At 35.3% G+C, this 17,424-nt stretch overlaps 2 protein-coding genes across 4 annotated transcripts; one reads left to right on the top strand and one right to left on the bottom strand.

The window, feature by feature from the left end:
- Positions 1–2,014: 2,014 nt before the first annotated feature.
- Positions 2,015–5,562, bottom strand: lsm7 (LSM7 homolog, U6 small nuclear RNA and mRNA degradation associated). Its single transcript, XM_056448005.1, has 4 exons — positions 5,517–5,562; positions 5,185–5,275; positions 5,010–5,081; positions 2,015–2,690 (listed from the first exon to the last, which is right to left on the bottom strand). Exons 1-4 carry the CDS (start codon positions 5,520–5,522, stop codon positions 2,548–2,550), a joined length of 312 nt encoding a protein of 103 aa, XP_056303980.1. The 5' UTR covers positions 5,523–5,562; the 3' UTR covers positions 2,015–2,547.
- A 25-nt stretch (positions 5,563–5,587) lies between these two features.
- Positions 5,588–16,343, top strand: sass6 (SAS-6 centriolar assembly protein). Of its 3 annotated transcripts, none has more exons than XM_056448002.1 (17): positions 5,588–5,961; positions 6,110–6,170; positions 6,267–6,346; positions 6,470–6,574; positions 8,236–8,407; positions 8,493–8,570; positions 9,255–9,374; positions 9,792–9,983; positions 10,667–10,861; positions 12,997–13,086; positions 13,159–13,338; positions 13,425–13,506; positions 14,409–14,527; positions 14,653–14,790; positions 15,831–15,913; positions 16,000–16,094; positions 16,196–16,343. In XM_056448002.1, exons 1-17 carry the CDS (start codon positions 5,897–5,899, stop codon positions 16,258–16,260), a joined length of 1,920 nt encoding a protein of 639 aa, XP_056303977.1. In that variant the 5' UTR covers positions 5,588–5,896; the 3' UTR covers positions 16,261–16,343. The 3 variants fall into 3 exon arrangements, with proteins under 3 accessions (XP_056303977.1, XP_056303979.1, XP_056303978.1); XM_056448003.1 differs by having other exon boundaries at positions 5,589–5,961; positions 14,689–14,790; XM_056448004.1 differs by lacking the exon at positions 14,653–14,790.
- The last annotated feature ends 1,081 nt before the right edge of the window (positions 16,344–17,424 follow it).

Genomic DNA, 17,424 nt, shown 5'->3' with positions numbered 1-17,424 from the left:
GCACAGTAGGTAGTGCTGTCACCTCACAGCAAGAAGGTCGCTGGTTCGAGCCTCGGCTGGGTCAGTTGGCATTTGTGTGTGGAGTTTGCATGTTCTCTCTGTGTTTGCGTAGATTTCCTCCAGCTGCTCCGGCTTCCCCCACAGTCCAAAGACATGCAGTACAGGTGAATTGGGTAGGCTAAATTGTCCATAATGTAAGAGTGTGTATGGATGTTTCCCAGAGATGGGTTGCAGCTGGAAGTGCGTAAAACATATGCTGGATAAGTTGGCGGTTCATTCCGCTGTGGCGACCCAGATTAATGAAGGGACTAAGACGAAAAGAAAATGAATGAATTTTGTGCTAAACAAGTAACGTTAATGATGATAGTCACTTAGTGCATTGACCATGAGGCAAAGTAGCACCAACTTGCACTAAATTCTAGGCTTATGCTAGTAAACTCGTATTATTGTCAGCTAAAAGAAGTAACGGCTAGTTTTTGAAGTAACTTACAAGGGTGCCTGATTACATAACATCGACTGAATGTGCACACTGTCCATGCTAAATTATTAAATATTACACGTGTTAAATACCATTTAGATCAGAAAGGTGGATATGCATATTAAGATGCAGAGATATCGATGGTTCATATGAGTCGTTCATAATGGAGATTCATTCACAAACGAATCGCTCTCTCCGTTAGAATTAGAAGTGAAAGCAGGAATGGGGTGTGATTTCAGGACATGGATTAAATCCATTTTAACAGGGAGGGTGCATTCTCGTGCCTATATCCATCGATATAGAACAGTGATGTAAAATTAACTCCCAATCTTAGATACATGTATGTTTACATATCTATAGCTTTGGATGGCTAGTCCTCCCCTACACCTTGGTCCCACATTCATTTCAAATGAGCGTTACCCTGTACTAAAATGGCAGCTCTATTGACGCATTCCTTCCAATAGACAACAACAGTGTAGGCAACATCTAATGTAAATAGCTATGGTGAGGACACATATTTATCATTAAAGTTATTGGTGTGAACCAGGCTCTAGAGCAGGGGTGGGCAAACTCGGTCCTGGAGGGCCGGTGTCCTGCACAGTTTAGCTCCAACTCAATCAAACACACCTGCTTATAGATTTCTAGTGATCTTGAAGACACTGATTAGCATGTTCAGGTGTGTTTGATTAGTGTTGAAGCTAAACTGTGCAGGACACCGGCCCTCCAGGACCGAGTTTGCCCACCCCTGCTCTAGAGTTTGTTTTTCTTATTTACTAAAATGAATAATGCATTAAATGCTTTGCACAAAGAAAATGCCCTTGCATAAAGTTGATACTCAACAGTAGTTCTGTTGTTATAGCTATTATCATATACAGTTGAAGTCAGAATTATTAGCCTCCCTTTGAATAAAAAAAAAAAATTCCCAAAACTGTTTAACAGAGCAAGAAATTTTCACAATATGTCTTATAATATTTTTTCTTCCAGAGAAAGTCTTATTTGTTTTATTTCGGCTAGAATAATAGTTTTACATTTTTTAAAAACCATTTTAAAGGTCAACATTTTTAGCTCCTTTAAGCTATATTTTTTTCGATAGTCTACAGAACAAACCATCGTTGTACAATAACTTGCCTAATTAGCCTAGTTAAGCCTTTAAATGTTGCTTTCAGCTGTATAGACGTGTCTTGAAAAATATCTAGTCAACTGTCATCATGGCAAAGATAAAATAAATCAGTTATTAGAAATGAGTAATTAAAACTATTATGTTTAGAAATGTGTTGAAAAAAAATCTTCTCTCCGTTAAAGAAAAAAAATAAACAGGGGAGCTAATAATTCTGACTTCACCTGTATGTCACCTTTGACATAAGGTTCAACATATTCTGACAACTTACATTGTGTTTTTTTTAAATAATGTTGAGTATATTTTGGGACTTTTCATTTAGAAAAATTTCTAATTATTATAACCTCTACTCAAAGTGGAGATTGAAGCTTATTATCTAAGGTGTCACAACAGAAGGAAAAACATCTCCTAGAGAAGGGTCCATAACAGAGTCTTTAATCTTGGGATTTATTTTTTTTAGTGTAAAACACAGTAGAAGACACCATCTAAGTAAACAAGAATGTTTTCTCAAGGCGTCCAGTAACCAAAGCCCTTCAAAATACTAGATTACACAAACAATGTTCTCAGAAAGCTTGCTGAATGACGGTGTCCGTTTGTGTACAAAAGCTTTCTTAAAAGAAAAACCTGTGGGATCCACCCTTAGAGGTACAGGTATAATCTTAGTTTTTGCTTAAATGTTTAAATTTCAGGTGTTTATTAAAGTCAGTAATAAAACAACACAGAAAGAACCAGGGAATCAGTATGCACCCCTTTTCACGAACAGAAAACATGCCTTATAATTCAGAACCATAATCAACACACATTTCAACACAAAAGCAAAATCCAATCCAAAAAAAACCCAAACATTTATCCTGAGTCTAAATACAAAATGTTACGTTTTTCATGATTTCCGAGATAACAAAAACCATCTGTATTCTTCACCAGGCATTTGCACAGGAACACAGGGAGAATATTATCCATCCTGCTGCTGGATGAATGGGTTCGGGATAGCCTCCATCCCATCCTGTGGACAGATGAGCACAACAGACGTCCCTCGACAAACAACCAGACCGAGCTGCCTGGTGTCTTCAGTCAGTTTATACTGATCATCAGGATCTGTGTGGGAAAGAATTTGGTCAGAAATCATATGAAACCATTCAGAATAATAATAAATCACTGAGGTAAGGGTTTTTCATCTATTAGAGCAGGGGTGGGCAAACTCGGTCCTGGAGGGCCGGTGTCCTGCACAGTTTAGCTTCAACACTAATCAAACACACCTGAACATGCTAATCAGTGTCTTCAAGATCACTAGAAATCTATAAGCAGGTGTGTTTGATTGAGTTGGAGCAAAACTGTGCAGGACACCGGCCCTCCAGGACCGAGTTTGCCCACCCCTGCATTAGAGTGTTCACACTTGTAGTTTAGGTCAGTTTGTTTGTTTGAACCAACAAAGAAAATTATACATTCAGTCCTGGTTTGTCTAGCAGTCATACTCGCATTTGTAACAGAAAAGAAGCTGCAGTTATGACACATTTTGTGACTTTCTGAATTTCCAGGCATACACCTGTTTGCTTAATGTGCACGCATGCAGTTTTTTCTCAGTTAAATATGGTGTCCTAGAGAGGTCAAATGCATTGTAAGCAAAGAAAACACACACAAATAGAAAAACACTTACAAACTGAGAAGTAACCTTCATTAGTTTGATAACAAATGTGCATGCAAATTCTCAAACACATACATAGAAATGTGTCTGGGAATCCCATAAAGTGACGAACCCAGCTGCTTCCTGTTTAGAGTCAGCGGTGTTGTCGGCATTTAGGGCTAAAATTATCCAAACACCAAGGAATCATACAACCAGGACATTAAAGTAAAACACTCAGCTCTGACAACACCACTGACTCTAAACAGGAAGCAGCGGGTCTGGTTCATCACATTTTCAGGTCCCCCGACACTTTTCGGTGCATGTTATCACATGAAGATGTGTCTCAATTTTCTCAATCAGTGTTTTTCTGTTTACCTGTTGTTGTTTTTTTAAGTTATAGTTCACCTGTTTAACTACTGACTTCCATAGTATGAAAAACAAATCCTATGGAAGTCAATGGTCACAGCATTTTAGCATTTTTCAAAATATCTTCTTTTGTGTTTAACAGAAGAAACTCAAAAAAGGTTTAAAACATATAAAGGGTGAGTATACAATGACTAGGCATGGGAAGATAACCGTTTTAAGGTTTACCACGGTTTTGAAAATTTAAGGTTTTAAAACCCTTAAAATGGTCTGCTATACTGTTCTCAAGGTATTTGTAAGTTTTTTTTACGACTATTTTTATTGAGTTTTTTGGCCAACAGTAGAAAGGACCCTCCATATCACAAGCTACCATGATTCAGGAAATCATGGTAGTAAATCTAAAAAACAAATCTCTTATAAACCAACATCCAGCATGCTGTAGAGCTGAAACGTGCAGTGGCTTACTTTATCCAAAGAAAAGAAAGAAATCCAAAGATGCCTTTTCAAATGAAATCTGTGTTTTTGAAACTAATTAAGACAGCAGAAGTCCATGACTTATTTAAATTATTTAGCCTGACATTTATCGTTTTAAAATATTTTAAATGTTAAAAAAACATGTACCATGTTCAATGGGAAAAAAAGTTGTTTTTTTATCCAGACATTCACAAATAACTTTGTAGAGCAGTAATCACAATACCGTGATATTGTGGAACCGTGATATTTTTATCCAAGGTCAGCATACCGTCAGAATCTTATACCGGTCCATGCCTAACAATGACAGAATAATTTTTTTTGGTGAACTATATAACTTGGAGTGCATTTAAGCTCTCTCAGCCACCATATAAAATGTCAAACCAACACCAGAAGTCTCTCTGTCGCACACACACACCCAAATGAAGATCTGCTGAAAGACTATGTTTCTGATGCCTGAACTGAACGGTAAGGAGCAACATTGTAATGCTGACAAAAACAGCTATGCTGGAGCATTCTCTATTTTTACATCTCATATCATGGTATCATGGCCTGTTTTTGGTTGATTTAGATGCATTTACACATCAGTCAATCCATATTAGAGTTTGTATGTTAAAATTTGAATTGCAGCGTTCACACTTATTAAGATTAACCACACTAACACTAATACTGTGAGAAATTAAAAAACAAGATTATCACATTGAAATTATAAGGTTCTATCTGCGTTCTGAATGATTCTGAGATATTGAGCTACAACGTTTTTGCATTCCATATAGCAAACAGTATGTATGTAACTTTTTTAAGTCTTAAAATGTAAACAACTAATAAAAAAACATCCTATAATGTAAATAAGTTGTCATTTAATAAGAATATGTCAATAACTCAATTTTGACAAAAATGTCAGATAGAACCTGGGGTGACGACTTGTTAAATATTCTGTTTACATTAGCACATTTTACCTCGCATGTATTCAATGGTGCCGTCCAACACAAGATTCAACAACGGGTCGAAGCCTTTTAAGACGCCACTTGCTGAAAATAGGAAACAGTAGTGTCAAATTTAACAAAATTCATTTAAATATCATAATATAAAACATTTCAACCCATAATTTATTTCATATAGCAACTCCCTCACCTTCGCGACCTCCTTGGAACTTTACACGTATATGTTTGTCGATGTATTTCGACAAATCAAAAATACTCTCCTTCTTTTTCTTGTCTTTGTCCTGAGGAACCAAACACATATTATATAACAATATACAGGCCTCTATAATACACATCAGACTAGTAGCTTAGCGCAAAAATACACCACACGTCACATTTACAATAACCAGCAGACCTTAAAGTGTAAAATATCAACATTAAGAGTGTACGAGATATAAAAGTGTTTATATGTTTGTTTATAACACCATTTGTCCTTAAAAGTGTTTATAATGTGAACGGTGTGGAAACGTTAGCTCTACTCACCGCCATGTTCAAAACTCCTCAACGCCCCGCCCACTCCGCGTTCACGTTTGACGTCTAACTCTTGGCCAATCACAACGCGCGCCGGTAAACTCTGATATCAAACGTTTTCATTTTTATCTGCTTTATTCACGCACAACTATAAATTAAATACAGCTTTAAACGTTTACATTTGTGTTGTACGATTGTTAAAAACGAAAACATGATGAAATACGATGATACGCGTGATTAGGTTGAAGTGTATCTCGCTTCCGGTTGGAAACGGACAAACGCGGGAGTGAAGCGCGAACAACAAATGATTCTTTCTACAACCTAATAACATCTTTAAAACACGAATACACGTTTTTTTAATTATTATCGTTGCTTTTTTGGATGAATTAGGAATGACGGAGTTACTTTTTAACAAGCGGTTGCAGGTGCTGGTGAAGAGTAAAGACACCGATGAGAGGTTTGTGTTGATTGTATTGTTTTTGAACACAAATAATGCTTAAATTGATTAATGGTATGGATTTTGTCTTTATTTTTCAGTAATTACTAGCATTTCGGAGACGTACGGGTCTGTATGTGTTTATATATGTTGTTTTTTGTAACTACAGGCGTTCGGTTATTCGCGTTAGTATTGAACTGCAGTTACCATCAAGCCCTGTTCACAGAAAGGTTAGTTAATAACATTTATACAACCATATTCATGTTCATAAAACATGTATTTTTATTTAGTCTTCTAACTTATCTTTTTATGTTTTTGATCAACAGGATTTAGTTGTACGGCTGACTGATGATACTGATCTTTACTTTTTATACAACCTTATCATATCAGAGGAGGATTTTCAAAGGTATTGTGGTATTAAAAGTGTCATTTTATCAATAATAATGACCCATATTTATTTTTAGCACTGCTATTAGGCTTATATGTGATTTATTTTCTGTGTAATAATTTTATTTGCTCTCCTTCACAGCTTAAAAGTACAACAGGGGCTTTTAATAGACTTCACATCATTCCCACAGAAATTTATAGACTTGCTTGAACAGTGCATCTGTGAACAGGATAAAGAAAACCCACGGTGAGAGGTTATAATTCATAATAATTTTCAGATATTGCAGTTGTTAAAGTGATAGACACGCTAAAATCAATAATTACTGATGAATTAGTCAACCTTAGGACAAAAATTTCTTATTGGTCTTTACTGAGTCATAATAATACTGTTTGGTGTTTTAAAAATATTTTCAAAAATATAAATTTATTGAAATGAAACTATTAAAAAATGTAATTTTATAAATATCTATCTGGAAAAAAGACCACTTGAAAATTCTCTGGATTTAATTTGTACGGGTTTCATGCATACATGTCTGTACATGTTTGATAACATTTCTTATGTCTTCCAAATTTCAAATCAAATAATGTCACTTAGAGCATTTTTTTTTTATTATTTCAAAAATGAAAATTGCAATAAACGATTTAAGAAAATGTAACTCTTGTAAGGTAAAATAGTGCACACTAACATGTTTGTTTTTTGTAATGTTATTTTACACAAAAATCAAAGCAATAGGCACATTGGGAGTCAAAGAAATACAATAAAAAATTATTAAAAATGAATACTAGTGGCTTTTGAAAGTACATTTAGGAGTTTTGAAGCTAAACGGTCAGCCTATGCAAGAAACTGAAATTTATTTGCAACATTATTATCTTTAATATTTATTTGTAAATGGTGCCTTTCTGGATACCCAAGGTCGCCTCATAACAAGCATCAACTGCCATAATAGAACAAATTAAAACGTTGCAGGTACAAACACATCGTGAGTATAAAATAACATGGTAAAAGATAGTCAAAAGAAAGCCTGCTTAAAAAGATGGGTCTTGAGACGAGATTTAAAAGTGTGAAGACTATCACTGCTCCTTACATCCAGGGGAAGCGATAATCCATAATCGAGGAGCCGTAGAACTAAAAGATCTGGCTCCCATTGTGCTTAATCGAGTGCAAGGTGGCACCAGGGAGAAAGAGTTGGCTGATCTAAGACTGCGAGAAGGGGTAAATGTGGAGAAGTTTGGTGAGATCTTGAGGAGTATGATTATGAAGTGCATTGAAAGTGAGAAGTAGTGTTTTAAAATCAATCCGAAACTTAACCGGAAGCCAGTGAAGCTGATAGAGAAGTGGTGTGACATGCTCATGAGATGGGGTCCTAGAGATGACACAAGCTGCATGGTTCTGAACCAGTTGGAGTTTATGGAGAAGTTTAGAAGGAAACCCAGAGAGAAGTGTATTACAGTAGTCAAGACGTGAAGTAACTAATGCTTGGATGAGACTTGCTGTGTTATTGGTTGTGAGAAAAGGGCAGAGACGGGTAATATTACACAGGTGGAAATATGCAGTATGCGCAATATTATTGATGTGACCTTGAAATGGGAGTGTGCTATCCAAGATGACACCCAAACGCTTTACATGCACAGAGGGAAGAATTGTGCTATTATCAATGTTTATTGTAAAGTTATCAGCTTTATCCAAAACACTTTTAGTCCCAATGAGAAGGACATTAGTTTTGTCACTACTTAATTAAAAAAAGTTTAAAATACCTTTTAAGCCAAATGCTGAATCACTAAGGCCAACAATTCAGGGGATCGATACATCTTGAATGTCCTCAGTGTGATTTAAATTAAAAGCAAGTTTTCATTTTTTGGTCAACAATCAATTAAACTAATATTGGTGATTCAAATGTTTTTTGTCAGGTTTCTTTTACAGCTCTCGTCATCATCATCAGCGTTCGATCACAGTCCTTCAAACCTCAATATTGTGGAGACAAACGCTTTTAAACACCTCACACATCTCTCTCTGAAACTGCTGCCGGGATCTGACACTGATATTAAGAAGTATCTGGCCAGCTGTTTGTCTTCTGTAAAGGTAACATTGTGGGCCTGACTGTAGCAGCTATACTTTGTGGTTTAATCCCACTAATTTTGATGAATTTTTATATGTGTGTTTTCAGGAGGAAAAGCAGCAGTTGCAGCAGAAGTTAAGAAAGACTGAGGAGGATCTGACAAGACAGCTAAATTATGCACAGCAAGTAAGTGTATGAAATATTAAAGCAATTTAAAACATTTTAAAGTCCCTGTGAAATAAAATAAAGAGAATTAAAGGTGTTAGTATCAATATGTTATTCTTAAGGATATCTGTGATGTCGTGTACTCCAGACAACATTTGCATTTCGAAGATATAAACATATAGTTCTTTAGGTTTATAAAAATCAATTGGGGATTTTCGTAACATTGCCTCAAAATTTGACCAATCAAATGCTCTCTAGTGTTTGATACGTCCCACACTCTTCAAAAGATGCTATGAGTTCATAACTGTGATGAACTAATATTATTGTTTTTTTTTTTGTTTTAATAAAAAATATTTGTATTTAGCAAGGATACATTAATTTAAAATAAAAATTACAATGAGGATAAATGTGATCATTTTGGAAATTTCGGTTCATCAAAGAATCCTGTAAAAAAATCTCAGTTTTTGCTAACTGTCTTCTAATTGGTGATGAAATCCAGCATTTATAATAGAAATAGCAACAGATCAGCATATTAAAACCATTTCAAAATATTTACAGATGATAGTATTTACTGCATGTTGTGAGCCTAAGAGCTTGTTTAATTATTTCAAACATTTTCCAGTATTTTGCTGTTTTATTATTCAAATATTGTGTTTATCATAAAGTTATGTTATTGTTGCTTATTTTTTTTTTCTTATCTTCTAGACCCTGTCTGAGAAAAGTCGAGAACTGGACAAACTCCGGTCTGAATGGACATCTCAAACGACATCTCTGTCCAGCAGGCACATGCAGGATCTCACCGCTGAGCGTGAAAAAGCTCTGGAGGTAATCATGTGTAGGCTGACATAGAACTTTTCTAGTGAACTGAACATCTAAATGTCCAAGCAATGCTTTATTTAGACCTGCTTTAATGGGCCTTTTCATCAGTAGTAAACACTCATTCAGTTTAATGTGTTTGAACGTTGTCAAAATCACGTGTTCTCCACCTACTGACATAATGTAATTGTCCAGTTATCTATTTTTTTATTTTTTTTATCTAAATATTAAAAGCTTTCCAGGTTCTAAGATGTTGTTGACTGTTAAATGTGTCATCCATCACCATATTGTGAAAAGGGTCTATACCTGCTCAAGACAGCATCAGCACTCGTGGTCCGATCACTCTAAATGAATGCTAATATCAGTCATTTTATCCCTTTTTGTAAATAAATTCCACATGAAGTGTTTCACTTGCTGTGTTGTCAGACTCAAGGCCGTCTGCAGCAGCAGAATGAACAGCTGCGTCAGGAACTGGAGTCGTCTCATCACAGAAGCACTCAACAGCTACAAACCAAAGTCTCCGAGCTGGAGACGGCGAACCGAGAGCTCATTGACAAGAAATACAAGAGCGACTCCACCATCCGAGACCTCAAAGCCAAACTGACCAGTCTGGAGGAGGTGAGCTACTGGGAAAGTCTGAGACTGTTTACACCACAACAATATAGCCAAAAATGGGAAAGTTTTTTTTTTTTAATCTTTTCTTTGAGTTTTTAAAACTTTTCAAAACCATCCGTGAAAAAGACCAAGAACATTATATTAAGCTTACCAGGTCAATATTTGGTGCTGTCTCCTTGTCTATGATGACTTGAGAGTCGATTTAGAATTGCTAGAAAAAGAATCGTGATGCACGATCTAATCTATTTCTTATTTTTTTCACAAAACAAGTCTTTAAAATTTGTGAACTCACATGATGTCATCATTTTCAAAGACTTGACATGACAATGACGGTGTTTTCAAAAAACTTCAACTTCGAAATCAGTTTACGAATCTGTGAAAAGGTTTTGTGTATACCAGGTCAATATTCGGTGCTGTGTTCTTGTCTATGATGACTTGAGGTTTTGATTTGTGGAATAGCGAGAATTTAGAAAAAAAAAAGACATTATGCTTTCATCATTTTCAAAGACTTTTGTTTTCGGGTGTTTATATGGACACGACAGGCAGCATTTTCAAAACTTTGCACAAAAAAACACTGTTGGCATGTAAACAAACAGGCAAAATGCATGAAAAGTTAGAAAATCTTGGTTGAAAATGTCCTGTAAATGGCCCTAAACAGACTGTTGTTTCTGTGGGTCTCCATCTAGGAGTGTCAGCGGTCCAAGCAGCAGGTGTTGTCGTTGAGGAGGGAGAACAGCGCCCTGGACAGCGAGTGTCATGAGAAGGAGCGTTTGCTGAATCAGCTGCAGACACGAGTGGCCGTTCTGGAGCAGGAGATCAAGGATAAAGACCAGCTTGTGCTGAGGACCAAAGAAGTGCTGGAGGCCACGCAGCAGCAGAAGGTTGGAGAGCTGTGTGTGTGTGTTTTGGTAAATTAGACACAAAGAAGGCTGTGGGGAAAATAACTCATTAGTTTAGCTGTTTAGTTTTTTTCCTTCAGACGATTAAAAAAAATTTAATGGAAATAGGTCTATTAAAAATTGAATGTGGTAAAAGCTAAAATATTACCAGACTGATGACGTAACTCAGTTTTGAGAAAGCGGCTTCAGTGTTAAAACTCTGGACAGTTGACGGAAGATAAAAAAGTCACTTGAAACACTCTTGTAAAGCTGTTCATTATTAGTTTATTTAACATTCAGTGCACAATGATGAAGCGCAAAAAAGAAAAGCATAACATCAGAAAAAGTGATCACTTTTGCCCCCCTGGGGCAGCCTGCTGGGGTCACTGACCCTTCAGCTGGAGGACAAGGGGCCCATCATTTCTGTGGTTGCTTTTGTTACTCTGCAGTTAGATTGTCAGTTGTGCGGTATTGCTAAATCACCTTTGGTTTAATCAGAAAATATGAACATTAAGATTACACTGATTTTACTAGGTTTTTTTTTTTTTGTAGTAGGGCTGCCGGCATAGGCCTAGTTCATTCTTTTTTTTTTCTTTTTTGGGCTTAGTCCCTTCATTAATCAGGGGTTGCCACAGCGGAATGAACCGCCAACTTATCCAGAATATGTTTTACGCAGTGGATGCTCTTTCAGCTGCAACCCAACACTGGGAAACACTCATAGACTCTTGCATTCACACTCCTACACCATGGCTAATTTAGCTTATTCAATTCACCTATACCCCTATGTCTTTGGATTGTGGGGGAAACTGGAGCACCCAGAGGAAAACCACGCAAACACAAGGAGAACATGCAAACACACTGAAATGCCAACTGACCCAGCCGGAGCTTTAATCAGCGACCTTCTTGCTGAAAGGCGGTTGTGCTACCCACTGCACCACCGTGATGGCCTAGTATGATATTTAATTTTATTTTGAAAATGCAAAGTATTGTGTGGTTAATTTTTTTCTTTTTTGACGGTACATTGTTGCATTTTGAATGTTATAATAACGAAGCTTTTTATTTCCCAAGTGCACTATCGCAAGATGTTTTGTTGATGTGAAAAAACACCAAATTCCAGCTTTGTTTATCTTTAATAAGGTGGCAGGTTCATTGCGATATCAAAAATTGTATTTTTCAAGGTGTTAAAGTTAGAATCTCCAGTATCGTGACAACACTAATATATACAGCTAGAAAATAAATTAAGAGACCACTTGATTATTTTTTACTGGATTTGTTAGGTTTGGGATTCAGTGAAATGTTCATTTTTGTCTGTAAAAGTTTGACATTTCTTCCAAAGTTCAGAGAAAAATATTGTTGTGTAAAGCAAAATTCTTAAAAAACAAGTTCTAAATGTTTTAATTTGTTGTGATTTTGAAAATCCGTGTTATTTCACCAAACATTGATTTGCTGACTCTTCTGAAGTTAAAACACTGTAGTTTGTTTTGTCTAAAAATGTAGACTAAAATGAATACAAACATGTCTAAAAACAAAAGGCGCTATCTTTCTGTTGTTTATGAGGAAGAAAGATCACTGGCAACATCTGAAATTTGGAGAAATGTCATTGGTAGATACAAAATAACACTCATATTGTTTTACTTGTAAAAAACTAAACATTTTAAACACAAAATAAGAGGAAACATAACTGTTGTCTGTTCTGTAGCCAGTCGAAGGAAAAATTCTTAAAGGGTGCTAACAATATTGACCAAAAAAAATAAATAAATAAATGTGTTTATTTTACTTTGGCTAGAATGAAAAAGACTTTGTTCAGAAGAAAAACTATTATAGGAAATACTGTGAAATCCTCCTTCCTCTGTTAAATGGCATTTGGGAAATATTTGGAAAACAATACAAATTCACAGGAAGGCTCATAAATGTAATTATTATATAAATTAAATAAATAAAAATTATTATTTTGATAAATGTAATTTATTTATGTATGTATGTATGTATATGTATGTGTATATGTATGTATATGTATGTGTGTGTATATGTATGTATGTATATATATATATATATATATATATATATATATATATATATAATATGAAACCTGTTCTTTTCTTTACGAATGTAATAATTGCTAAGTTTATTTTTGCTAGAACTCTGTGGAAGGAAACGCTGAGAGCAGGCAGCTTCAGATCAGTAAGCTGGAGTCCACAGTGAAGTCTTTGTCGGAGGAGCTCATCAAGGTTTGTGTCCACTTTCAGCAGCAATCAGCGTTCAATATTCAGTGTCCTGAAAACAGCAATCTCCCCCCACAGGCAAACGGCATCATCAAGAAGTTGCAGGCAGATCTGAAGGCTCTGCTGGGGAAGATCAAGGTGAAGAACAGCGTCACCGTTTCTCAAGAGAAGCTCCTGCAGGAGACCAGCGACAAACTGCAGAGACAGCAGAGAGAGCTGCAGGACACACAGCAGAGACTCACACTGAAGGAGGAGGAGGTGCGGCTCTCACACGCACACTAAAACACACCACAAGATGAGGATGACTCTTCTTAACGGCCTCTTTCGGTTTCTTCTGTTTTTAGGCAGCAAAATTAAAGGAGCAGTTGGAAGCTACTGTTCAGAAGCTGGACGAGAGCAGGGAAGTGTTAAAAACTAATGAGAATGGTCAGTTTAGTTTTTTACTATAGTTTTATTTCTATTTTAAGTTTTTATTTGTGCAGGCTTATTTTGTTTTGATTTGGAGTTATTATATAAGCATTATGTTTTTTTATTGGTTTATTATTTACTTCTTTATTCATCATTTAAATCGGTTTATGCATTTCTGTCAATTTTAAATCTGTTGATGTTAATTATTGTTATTTAAGCCAGAATTTTGATTGAATTTTATCAGTGTCTTTTTTGCTTCTGTTTATTTTAGCTTTTGTTTTATTTATTTATTTACATTATGTATTTTTGTGTATTTATCTCTTATACATTGCTTTACTTTATCATTTTGGGTAAAACATTTTAATATATTGATAATAAAAATAATTAAAAATATATTATTTAATTTAAAATTTTATAAAGACATTATACTGCTTTATTTTATCTTTTTTTATCATATTTTTGGTTTATATAACTGTTAATGTTTATTAATATTTGATTTGTTTTTATGCATTTTAAATGTAAAACAGTTTTTTATTTTAACATTTGATTAAAGCTGTGTATTTTGTCTGTTTTATGTTCTATTATTCATTTATTATTATTTTCATTTTGAGTATCAGTCAGTAATACTTTATTTTGGATTTTATGTATTCCTCTTTATTAATAATTATTTTACTTTTTTTGTTGTAAAGTTTGTATTTGTTTTATTTTATTAAATTCTATTTGATGATTTGGATTTTTATTTATTGTTTTTTTACAGTTATTATTTTATCTTTTTATTACATTTTGAAACAATGAGATTTTATTTTGAATGTAATATAAATGATTTAATTAGACTGTTGTTGTTGTTGTTGTTGTTGTTGTTGTTGTTGTTGTTGTTGGTTTTTTTTCTCATGTGTATTTTCTGCTTTGCTCTCCCTCAGTAATAACGTGGCTGAACAAGCAGCTGAATGAGAATCAGCTCTCTAGAAAGCAGGAAACTGTGGCCATGTTTGAGACTCCTGCAGCTGCACTGAGATCAGCCGCTGTCCCGCACAATATGGTGACCAATCACACAACACACACAACATGCACACAGATCCAGCAGACTGTAAATCATGCCTTCAGCTGTAGTTTGATGATCTGCATGTGAGAGTGAAGTGATGTAGTCCTCCTCCTGTTCTCCAGCTTGATAGTAAAGGTTTGTTGTCATCTTTGGGACAGGCTTTCCCCATCACCTCTACCATAAACTCCAAATATCCTCTCACCCTCTCATGTGTGAGCTCAGGACCCCGGTCTGTCCTGACCAGCAGCAATGGACCAAAGGCAGGCTTTTTCCTCTTTCTCTTTCTGTTTCTCCTGGTTCTGTGGTCTGAGTGTTTCAAGCTCTTTACAAGACAACAGTGTAGCCAAAAACTTTTTCTTTTTATTTTTTTCAATTTGCATGTTGACAGTTTCACAGACTTTTCATGACTTTTTCAAAATGATACACGTTTGCTCATCTGTGAAAAATATTCAAAAACACTCTATGTATGCCAGGCCGTTATTTGGCGCTGTCACCTTAGTAAACAGATTTTGCCGAGTGTATAAGATGCGTCTCTGCTGTTGGTTGTAATGTGAAGTAACTTAAGTCCATACTTTGCTTGTCAACAGCCCTCACACACCAGGACGCTTTTTTTTTTTTCTTCTGCTTTGAAACGCGTTTTTAATTGGATGTTTTCAGTCCCAAAAATGACGTTGACGTGTAAACAATGCAAAACCTAGTCCTGTTTTTGGCTGAAAATGTTGTCTTGTTAAAGTGTGATCATAAATTTAACTAATAATAAGTAATGAAACCTTATTGTAATGAGTTTACTAACATGAACTAACAATGCTAGCACAGCCAGTGTTGCCATATTATGCGGTTTTGAAAACGCTTGTGCGGGAGAAAAAAAATATGCTGGAACTCTGAACCATAGTTCAACATTTACTAATACATCATTAAAATCCAACACTTGTCAACATTAATTAACAATAAGCAACTGTTACTCTCATTAGCTAATGTTAACATGTATTGTTTAGTTAACAAAACAACCTTGTTGTAAATTAACAAATTGATATTATTTATTTTAATAGTTTTAAGGAGAAGGTATGTGTAAATCTTTTATTGAATTTTCACTATAATTTACATTAACGTTATTAACAGAAACTCATATAATTGGGGAAATATGTAAATGACTATTAATAATTCTTATCAGATTCATAATGATATAACAGCTTTGCGATTTAAAGTCTTCGTGAACAACCTTGTGTTTTTTTGATTGATTGACATCAATAATTATGAATGTTTGTGACAGAATCTTTTTTGCAACTAAACTCGATCATAGGTCCAGTTTAACCCGATGAGTGTCAAACCTTCAGCAGCAGAAGTGAGTCCAGCTGGTTTCTCCCAGCCGGCCAATAAGGAGAAGTAAGTTCCTATATTGATCTTCTGACTTCCTGTTCTCCAATCAAACCATCAGTCTGCAATTAAACGTATATCCCTGATCTGACCAGCGGTGAACCTGTTGGATTGGACTCAAAGTACTTTGAGAGACGAGATGACAGCATTCCTCTTCGTGGACTTCTACCCAGCATGCATCTAAATAGAGGCAAAGCGCTTATCTTTAAAAAAAATATATATATATATATATTCCTTATTGATAAATCATTAGTAAGTATAATATCTAATACAAAGCAACTCTACCTACAGAAGTTCCAAAGCCACTGAACACAGCTGCAGCGAAACCAACACCATCAGCGTTTTTTCCAGGATGACGAACAGCAGGCTAATCTAGATTCATCACCACGTCATGTGTGAACGCTACTATTATATGGAAGAGCCGCACCTCCTCCTCCTTCAGTGTGAGTCTCAATGGATGTTTTCTTTAATTTCACTTTCAGTTAATTTATTAAAAGCTATTTCTCAATCTGTTTGTAAAGAGGATTAATCAGACCTTGAAATTATTGTCATTTACTCACCTTGGTGTCGTAAGGAAGCTTTTTGTTTAATTTATCCATTCCTATTGTTAAACATCCGTAAGAGCAGTAGTCAAGCTTAAAAAAAGGTGCTGAAGAGTTAAAGCTGTGTCCTATGAGATATGAGATCACTTGTAAATGATAGTTATGTGGTGGAATTCAAAACGAAGCTGTATTGTTTAACAGAATAATGATTTTGACTGTTGGTCGTTTTAAATTGAGGCGCGTGCATGAGACGACTCCCGCGCACCGGAAAAAAGAAATGGAGATTATTAATAACACGCGACAAAATACTGTTTATATACTTCGTTTTTTTAGGTAAATATACTAGTTTATGTTTGTCACAATCAGTTCATGTGTCAGCCGACAAGATATTCAACACGGGAAAGAAACGGCTGGATTCAAGGTGTTTTAGTCATGATTTCTGAAAGTAAGTAATGATCGCGCCTGTGCACAAAGTCTACAGATGATTGTTTCGTTGAATTAAATCGTGTTTTTCTTATTTTTTTCCCCCCCTTTAAACCATCATGTCCCTCAGTACTTTTGAAGTATGACTCTATTTTTATAAAGCGCTTAATGCTGATTATATGGACAATTTTGTGATCCAAAAAAGAAAGGCATGCATGTTTCATTTGGACTTCATTAGGGTGAGGAAATGATTTTGGTTTCATTTTTCGTGTATTATACATTGAAGTTCTCATTGAAGTGCCAAATATGAAGTCTTCTATGAATTAGCTTACTTTTTGCCATTTTACATTGATCATTTGATTGGCAAATGTATGTAAGGTTAATGTAAGTGCCTCATGGAGAGAGCTGTAAAGCTGTATATAATTCATTGTGTACATTCATATTTTTGTATTTATGGATTAACATAGTATTCTGTACCATGGGTTGGTTGTTCACCAGTAGTTGTAATTTTTGGACTAAGTTAATAAAATCTGAAACACAGTTTGAGAACTTGTG

This window comes from Danio aesculapii, chromosome 22 (genome assembly GCF_903798145.1).
Source record: "Danio aesculapii chromosome 22, fDanAes4.1, whole genome shotgun sequence".
Lineage (NCBI taxonomy): Eukaryota > Metazoa > Chordata > Actinopteri > Cypriniformes > Danionidae > Danio > Danio aesculapii.
Note: the sequence above shows the minus strand (reverse complement) of the source record. Positions and strands in the feature narration are given on the sequence as shown.

What these genes read in the sequence shown, in the direction of transcription:
- lsm7 (XM_056448005.1), bottom strand. An exon ending in GTTCCAAGGAGGTCGCGAAG is followed by an intron (nt 5,082 to 5,184) that starts GTGAGGGAGTTG and finishes TCCTATTTTCAG; the next exon opens with CAAGTGGCGTCTTAAAAGGC. An exon ending in CACCATTGAATACATGCGAG is followed by an intron (nt 2,691 to 5,009) that starts GTAAAATGTGCT and finishes TTTCCCACACAG; the next exon opens with ATCCTGATGATCAGTATAAA.
- sass6 (XM_056448002.1), top strand. Translation starts at nt 5,897, where the DNA reads ATGACGGAGTTACTTTTTAACAAGCGGTTGCAGGTGCTGGTGAAGAGT. An exon ending in TCAGAGGAGGATTTTCAAAG is followed by an intron (nt 6,347 to 6,469) that starts GTATTGTGGTAT and finishes TCTCCTTCACAG; the next exon opens with CTTAAAAGTACAACAGGGGC. An exon ending in TGTCGGAGGAGCTCATCAAG is followed by an intron (nt 13,087 to 13,158) that starts GTTTGTGTCCAC and finishes CTCCCCCCACAG; the next exon opens with GCAAACGGCATCATCAAGAA.